At 45.4% G+C, this 8,494-nt stretch overlaps 1 protein-coding gene across 1 annotated transcript; it reads left to right on the forward strand.

The window, feature by feature from the left end:
- Positions 1–659: 659 nt before the first annotated feature.
- On the forward strand, positions 660–5,647 carry CCNF (cyclin F; the record flags this gene model as incomplete). Its single annotated transcript, XM_010081203.1, has 9 exons — positions 660–811; positions 1,434–1,598; positions 2,273–2,396; positions 2,517–2,697; positions 3,148–3,235; positions 3,775–3,874; positions 4,121–4,251; positions 4,437–4,606; positions 5,184–5,647. Coding segments are annotated over 9 exons (1,575 nt in total), but the record flags the coding sequence as incomplete, so codon positions are not given.
- Positions 5,648–8,494: the final 2,847 nt, after the last annotated feature.

An 8,494-nucleotide genomic window follows, 5' to 3' on the forward strand; every position in this document is an offset into this window, starting at 1 on the left:
TGTAAAAAGTCCCTCTCCAGCTTTTCTGTGGGACCCCTTCGGGTACTGAAAGGCTGCTATAAGGTCTCCACAGAGCCTTCTCTTCTCCAAGCTGAGCAACCCTGACTCCGTCAGTTTGTCTTCACAGCAGAGGTGCTCCAGCCCTTTGATGGTTTTTGTGGCTTTCTTTTGCCCTGTGGCCCCGCTCCAGCAGCTCCGTGTCTGTCCTGTGCTGAGGACCCCAGAGCTGGGGGCAGCACTGCAGGGGGGGTCTCACCAGAGTGGAGCAGAGGGGGACAATCCCCTCCCTCGCCCTGCTGCTCACACTGCTGGGGATGTCCCCAGGACACGGGTGGTTTCTGGGCTGCCAGTGCACACTGCTGGCTCATGTTGAGCTTCTTATCAACCAGCACCCCCAAGTCCTTCTCCTCAGGGCTGCTCTCAAGCCATTCTCTGCCCAACCTGTATTTGTGCTTGGGATTGCCCCAACCTATGTGCAGGACCTTGCACTTTGTTGAACTTTGATGTTTGCATTGGCTCACCGCTTAAGTCTGTCGAGGTACCTCTCGATGGCATCCCTTCCCTCCAGCATGTCAACTGTTTTGATCCTATGCTGCTTTAGTTTACATTTGGTGAAGAAAAAAAACCCCAAACTTTCTTTTCTGTTCTCTCTACTACAGATAGCTTTAGCCAAAGCTTGTGGGAATGGAAGCCAACTAGGATTAGAAGCAAAATTTTCCAGTGAAGCAGTGTCTCAAATCTTTCAAGCTTCCCTTCCTGTCAGCAAGCAAAGAATCTTCGCTGTGCAGAAAGGAATGAATGAAACAATGAGGTAAAAACTTGGATCCAGGAGTCAGGCCACACAGCAGAAACCACTGCCTGTTTCCCTCTGCAGATGTAGAGGGAAGCAGATCTAGAATGAGGCCTGTGGAAGATGGAATCTTTTGCTTTACTCTTCTCTGGTGCATTATGTAGAAATAGATGAGACTTTGCAAAGAGGCAGTATTAGAGCCCTTATTTCAAGTTCTGATGAAGAACTGAAATGAGGTGTGTGAGGTTTTCTCTGGTCTGTAAGTTCTTGCATCTGTCAAGACTAGAAAGTTCTTCAAGAACTAGAGATACCAGCTGACTTGTTGGAGCTATAGCTACTCTCTGGGTATCTTAGGAGGCCTTTAGCCTCCTAATTCTTGTGCCCTACTCTTTCATGTCATAGGATAGTTCCTAATTCCATTTCCCAGACAAGACCGTTGACCCTTCAGAGGGTAACAGACCTGGGGTTGCAAATCCTTATCTTGGTGCAGCATGTCATTGTTCTAAAAATTATTTTGGTGAAATTTCTTGGCTTAGAAATTTGAGTGGAGGAGGGACTTAGTAACCAGGCGTGGGGAGGGTGTTCAGCACGGCTTTGAGTGGCTTCTGACGGCATCGATGGTGTTTCTCTCTTTCCTCTCTAGGTACATCCTGATTGATTGGTTGGTAGAAGTGGCGACTATGAAAGACTTTTCTAGCCTGTGCCTTCACATGACTGTGGGATGCGTGGATCGTTATTTGAAGCTGAGACCTGTACCTCGGGCTCGACTCCAGCTTTTAGGAATAGCCTGCATGGTCATTTGCACACGGTAGGGGTTCTGACTGGTGAACAGAGGCAGTTACTGTGATCATTCAAATTCATTTCTGCAGCTCAAGCTCTGTTTTTTTTCCCCTTGATAATAATAATACTGGAAAGAACCTTTGGTGTCCCTCTTCATTGACTGTTGCTTGAATTGTGTTCACATACAATGCTCTGCAAATTAGATGCACAATTTAATTCCTTGAACATGTTTTTAAATATGAAAATGCTCCATAGTGGGGGATTGGTCTCAATGCTTCGGCAGCTGAAGTCTTTTACGCTGTGTTAACATGAGTAACCCCGTCAGGAACAACTGCAGCGGTGTTGTTACCTAGTTTAGTCCTTTATTGTCAGATGAACCACGTGGTGTGGTGGAAAATTATTCTTCTGTGTTAGTTTCCTTAATATATTGCTGCTTAACCTAGGAGAGGTTTCATAAATGAGGAATTTGGAATGTTCTAGTAGGTGGTTCCAGGTTAAAGGTGAAATAAATGAAAAGCTGCTGTTTTTTCTTTCCTGGTCTGTATCTGGGAAAGTACCTTATAAAGTTATTTAACAAGTACCTTATGAAATTGTTTAACACTTTGGTCAGCTTGGGTGCATTTATCTGCTACAAAAACATTAGTGCACAGGTGCACATATTCCCTTTCTTCTGAGGCTAACTGTTCATATTTAATATTGCAGTTTCATCAGCAAAGAGATCCTGACAATACGGGAAGCTGTGTGGCTAACAGACAACACATACAAATATGAAGACTTGGTCAGAATGATGGGTGAGATCATTTCTGCCCTAGAAGGAAAGATACGGGTGAGTTTGGAAAGCGGATGGTGTATTTCACCCCTTGGGCTGCTCTCCTGGAAACAGCTGTGTTCTAAATACTTGGTGTTCATCTTGTATTTCTGATGTCTGTTCTCCTTTGTGTACTAGATACCTACCATTGTTGACTACAAAGAAGTATTGTCAAACATAGTCCCGCTGGAGAGAAGAACTCTTCACCTTTACAGCTTCATTTGCGAGCTGTCCCTCTTAAACACAAGCCTTTGTGTGTACTCCCCAGCGCGGCTGGCTGTCGCAGCACTGCTGCTGGCTAAAATTCTGCACAGGCAAGGTAAGGAACAGCCTCTGCGCTGAGCTGCAGCAGGGTGGGACAGGCTGCCTCGGCTTTTTAGGGAGCCTCTGGGGGTTTTTGGTGTTTCTTTGTCTTTAGGCAAGACGTCCTCATCATTTTGTGGGGGTAGGGGTGGGAGAAGAGGGGGACAGGTATAAGACTTCAGAATGAAGGCTTGAGTTCAGTCTATTTTACCTCTTAATAGCTGTGATGAACAGGAGTATTAGCATCAGACTACACAAGCATTGTGTTTACATGAGACTGAAGATTTCTGTACTTGGGTATAACTTCAGTTTGGCAGGTAAACCTGTCCTTGAGGCTAATTGTGAACTTGAACGAACTATGTACAGGCATAAGCTTGTAAAGATCACGATCTTTATTCCATTAAAAAATATCTGATTACGAAGCTACTAAGTTTCATGAAATGTTAACATGTGTTCTCTTCTCCAGCACACCCCTGGACCAGCCAGCTGGCTGAATGTACTGGTTTCTCTCTTGAAGACCTGTTGCCCTGTGTGCTAAGCCTCCACCAAAAGTGGTAATAATTTTGGAACTCTTTTGGGAGGGTACAAGTACTTGGATTCCAGCTTTTGCCAGACATGCTGCATCTATACAGTCTGCCCTTCCCAGTGAAGGACGTGGCTTTGGGAAGCTGCCTTGTTCTCCTCACCACAAGGCATTGAGGCCTTGGGGCCACTTCAGGGACAGCTCTGCTGTTTCTCACAACCTGTAGTGGCCCTGGGGTACAGAAAATGTGATGCTCCTCAAGGCGTAACAGGTTTCAGCTTGCCAAACAGCACTATTTTCACAAGACTTTCACTGGCTTATTGTGAGCTTCAGAAGGAGCTCTGGTAGCAAAAGTAAAAGTTCATTTTTTAAAGAGTAAAAGGCAAATATCTTGTTTACCTCAAGGAACAGAAAAGGAATTAGATGCTCACATGTTCAGCACTGCTGAAATACCAACTTCCTTAGCACAGAGCTGAGATGGACTGAGGGAAAGTACTTCAATTGGCAGGTTTTGTTAATATTGTTTCACATAATCCATTCTAAGATCAGGGCTTTAATCTTTCTTTCCAGTTTCCATGATGATGTCCCGAAGGATTATAGGCAGGTGTCCTTAACTGCAGTGAAACAACGATTTGAAGATGAGCGTTATGAAGAAATAGGCAAAGAAAAGGTGGGTTAGCTCTTTGGCTGTGGGTTAGCTCTGCTGCCTGACACCCAGACCAAAGCTACCATAGGGCAGGATGCAGTAAACTTCAAATAATGGGAAGTGGGTTCTAACTTTAGACATATGGAAGACAGAATATCTAAAAGTGGTAAAGTTGATCTGTGGGGACTAAAATTGCTCTGTTTTGAGTACATGTGTGAAGAATTTCATGGTCTAATTCTTACTGGCTCTTTGATTTTTTTTTTTTTTTAGATGATGAGTTACAGCCAGTTCTGTTCATTGCTGGGTGTGAAACAGGAGGATCCGGAGCCCAGTACCTTGCACACGAACATGGTGGAAATTCAGGCTTTCCTTAGCTCTCCCTCAGGAAGGAGAACTAAAAGGCTAGTATAACTCATCGCTGTAAATGCCTCCGAAGATTAGCTTGAGCCTTTCCTCCTCTCTGGTAGCCTGAGGTTTCATTCTTAAATACAATCAATTTTTCTGTAATTACTGTGACATACCTATTAAAAGAGCCAGAAAAGAAGACTTGGCTTTTAATGGTGACTTCTGGATTTTCTTGCTACAGGAGGAGGGAAGACAGCATTCAGGATGACAGAGGCAGCTTTGTGACTACACCCACAGCAGAGCTATCCACCCAGGAAGAAAGTCTTCTAGATAACTTCCTAGACTGGAGTTTAGATTCCTGCTCTGGTTATGAAGGTGATCAGGAAAGTGAAGGCGAGAGAGATGGAGATGGTGAGGGGTTTTTTTTTCTCCTTATAAAAAGCAGATGGGAGAATTAAAACTGTTTTTTCATCTTTGCTTAAAACTGTTTCTCAGGCACCAGAAGCCTGAACTTTCAGCTGAAGACCACTTGGAAAAACTCTCCCCCTTTCCCCTGTGGTTCTAATTGTTAAACTATTTTAGAGGTATATATCTGTTCTCTTTCTCTATATTGCTTCAGAACAGGATGAAGGGTTTTGCAGCTGCTTAGCACTTCAAAGTGAGACTGTTTTCAGATACTGCTCATAGTAGACCAAGCCCGATGAATGGCCCCATGTTAGAAACACTCATAATCTGTTTGATTTGCTGACACTGGGGCTGGCTGTTCATCTTCTAAACAGCTTTAGTACCTATCCAAATAGTCTGAGGGGGGGAAAGTTACTGTTTTAAATGAGGGTGAACTTAGGGCTCTACCCTCCCCTCCATGTGTAAGTAGACATAAGGTTTATGCTCTTGCTTTTTTTTTTTTTTTTCCTACTTGATTGTGTGCAGAATGCTTGCTTGGGGTGGCCCAAATCAAAACTTCACTTTGTCTTTAATCATCTCGCAGTGACAGGTCCCAGCGGTATCTTGGATGTGACCGTGGTCTACATGGACCCTTCAGAGCACTGCTGTCAGGACTCCAGTGACGAGGACAGCCTGTCTGCAGAGTGGGCTGAGCACACAGCCCCCCTGAGGGAGCCCAAGCTGCCGCACGGCACTCGCAGCCTCTCAGCATATCTCACCCCGAGAAATCCCAACCCGGAAGGGACCTCGGGATACTCTTCTGTCAGCAGCGCCAGCCCTACATCTTCTGTAGAAGGCAGCCTTGGAGTACCTCTGAAACCTACCTCAGCTCTGTCCCGTGGCAGTGCTGCCAACAAGGAGCTGTGCCTGCCTCCTTACCTGGAACCGTGTTTACAGCCAGTCTGTGCTGGGCCTAGCAATGGCAAGGGTGACAGGCGGCCAGTCAAGCGAAAAAATGTGGCAGAACACAGTGAAGAAAGGCTGAACTTGGGCTTCTTAAGCCTCTGATTTCTTCATGCTCTTTTACTTTTCTAGGATTCCTGGAAACAGTATTTCTGTTGTAGTCGCACAGGGATGATAGTGAATTGAAAAGTTACAATTTTTCACTATCATCCCTGTATGACTACAACAGAAATACTGTGTTTTTCCCTTGTGTTTTTCTGTCTTGTAATTCTGTAGCTCACTTCTGGGCCATTTCCTTCCTTGATAGCTGCCTTTTTAAAGTATTCCCTACTCTCTGATCCTCTGCAAATTAAGATTCTTCTTCACATATTAAACTTTATAGTTCACTTCTGTCATACCTCACCAGTTACTCCTTGGTGATAGAAAAGAACCTGTCCTGTCCCTTGCTTTGCTGTGAGGCCTGGCGCTATGAAAGAAATGAATTGACTTTGTTTCTCAAGTTACTGGATGTAACACTATGCTTGAATTCTTCCACTTGAAAGACCTTTCTGAGATTGTGCTGCCTTTTCCCTCTGGCTAGGTACTGTCTCACTCAGCTGGTTTGACTTTGCATCCAGTAACTTGAGAAACAACACTATGCTTGAATTCTTCCACTTGAAAGACCTTTCTGAGATTGTGCTGCCTTTTCCCTCTGGCTAGGTACTGTCTCACTCAGCTGGTGTTTCCCTCTTCTCTGTATATACCATTTGCCGCACTGGTCTAAGGTTTTTATGGATACAACCAAGAGGTAAATGAAGGCTCACTGGAGGTCTGAGCTTCTTTTTTACCTACCTCTCAGATGGTTTTAAACCCCCTTTGCCTCAGGCTCTAGATGCCTTGTGTTTCCCTCACCTGAGAACTCCTCCTTCTGTGCCTTAACACCTCCCTGCCCTGCACTACAGCAGTGTGATCTCTGTGAACTGTTCGTCTCTGCTGGAACTGTGTGCTCCAACTGCCACCTCCAGCCTCAGGCTCCATTTCACTGCCTGTCTCGCACAGTCTTCCTTGCTCTTGCCATTAATCTTTCTTTGAGTAAAGCACAAATCACTTGAACACTAGCACCAGGCAGCGATGCAGTAAGGGCAGACTGTTGTCTTGCTGAAAGCTCGAATTTAAGCCTTGCTACTGCCTCCTACTCTGCAAGGGCAGTGGATGCTCTTACCAAAAATGAAATCTATGCTGCTTCAGTAACAATTTGAAGAAATCACCACCACTGACCTCAGCCTAGCAAGCCTGCATGTGCTAGGAAAACAGCCTTCTCTTTACACACAGTAATGAACATTGAAATACCGAGGTACAAGCCTTCCAGGAGGTGTCACTGAATTTAACACTGGAACTGGACTCCATGACTCTTCCCTTTATCAGTTACTGTGGCAGGTGGCAACAGTTCAGATGATACACACCATGTAGTGACTGTTTTTATAAATTTTATTTTTTAATGTAAATGGCTCCCTGTCTTACTTCAGTGACTGGTATTAAAGCCTTGTCCAGCCTGGCCTTGAACCCCTCCAGGGATGGGGCATCCACAGCTTCTCTGGGCAACCTGGGCCAGTGCCTCCCCACCCTCACACGAAAACAGTTCTTCCCAATATCTCATCTCAATCTCCCCTCTTCCAGCTTAAAACCATTCCCCCTCATCCTGTCCCTGCACCCCCTGATCCAGAGCCCCCCCAGCTCTCCTGGAGCCCCCTTTCAGTACTGGAAGGAGCTGGAAGGTCTCCCTGGAGCCTTCTCTTCTCCAGGCTGCACACCCCCAACTCTCTCAGCCTGTCCTCGCACAGGAGGGTAATTTCCCTGACCTGGGGCTTGGAGAACTGAGGGGATGTTTGGGGATGAAGTTGGAGTTTAGCTCTGAGCCCAGTTCTAATGATGCCATTGCAGACAGGACTGCCTGCAGGCTGTTTACAGTAACAGGAGGAGCTGGGAGAACACCCTGCACAAGAAGCAAGGGGCTCAAACCAGCATCACAACTCTTACAGCAGCCCCAGTGAGCAAGCCTACAGAAAGGCCTTGAACACACCAAATAACCAAAAGAGAGCAGCCTTAGGTGCTTGTCCACAAAGTTTATTACAAAACTAGGTATTTCTACTGGACTTTAAAAAAAAAGTCCCTCATTTAGTTTTTCTGTGCCAGGCTTCACCCCTCTCCTGGTGGCTACACTGCAGTTCTCCAGCTACTGCTTACAATGCCTTGCCCCGCAGGAGTGTCTTCACATTAACTTGTAACAGCAGTGGTTCAAAATTCAGCATTAAGTCACATTAAAATTGGAAGAAAACACTTAAAAACCTCTCAGTTCTAAAATAGGTAAGTAAAAGTGAAATAGCTGTGGGAAAGGCCTCACACTGCAGAAAGCTTTCAATTCTTTTCCTGTGCAAGTTTTCTTGATCTGAAAGAAAAGGCACAAAAGCGGAAACATTAATCAGTTCAGTTCCTTCCCAGGAACAATGAATTAGGTGATGAGGTGCTAGCTCTGCGTTCCTGGGGCTTGCTGCTTAATCCCCTGGCCTGGGCTGAGGCAGCCCTGGACTAAAATCAGATCCATCTCTGTGTCAATCTGGGAGGTGCCTCACATAGAAAACAGCACCTGCAGCTAGAGAGCCACCACTTAGTGCCCCAGGCCTGAGGAGATAAAGCCAACACTACAAACTGCTCTCTGAAAAGCCAAAGACACAGCCTGGAGCCTTTGTTCCTTTAAGAAAAAAAAAAAAAAAAAAAAAAAGAGGACCAAATTGCATCAGTCTTAATTTTGTTAGCAACTCCACAGCCTTGCAGACTGTTCAGCCTTTATTATCCCTTGTTGTGTTCCTCCAAGGACAAGTATTTCCAGAAAAAATTGAGGAAGCATACGCTGTAATACAGGCTCAGTGTGGCTTTGTGTAGCACCAGACTGGTCTCTTAGCAGGGAACGCTGGA

This window comes from Pterocles gutturalis, unplaced genomic scaffold (genome assembly GCF_000699245.1).
Source record: "Pterocles gutturalis isolate BGI_N339 unplaced genomic scaffold, ASM69924v1 scaffold12094, whole genome shotgun sequence".
In the NCBI taxonomy this organism is placed as follows: domain Eukaryota; kingdom Metazoa; phylum Chordata; class Aves; order Pterocliformes; family Pteroclidae; genus Pterocles; species Pterocles gutturalis.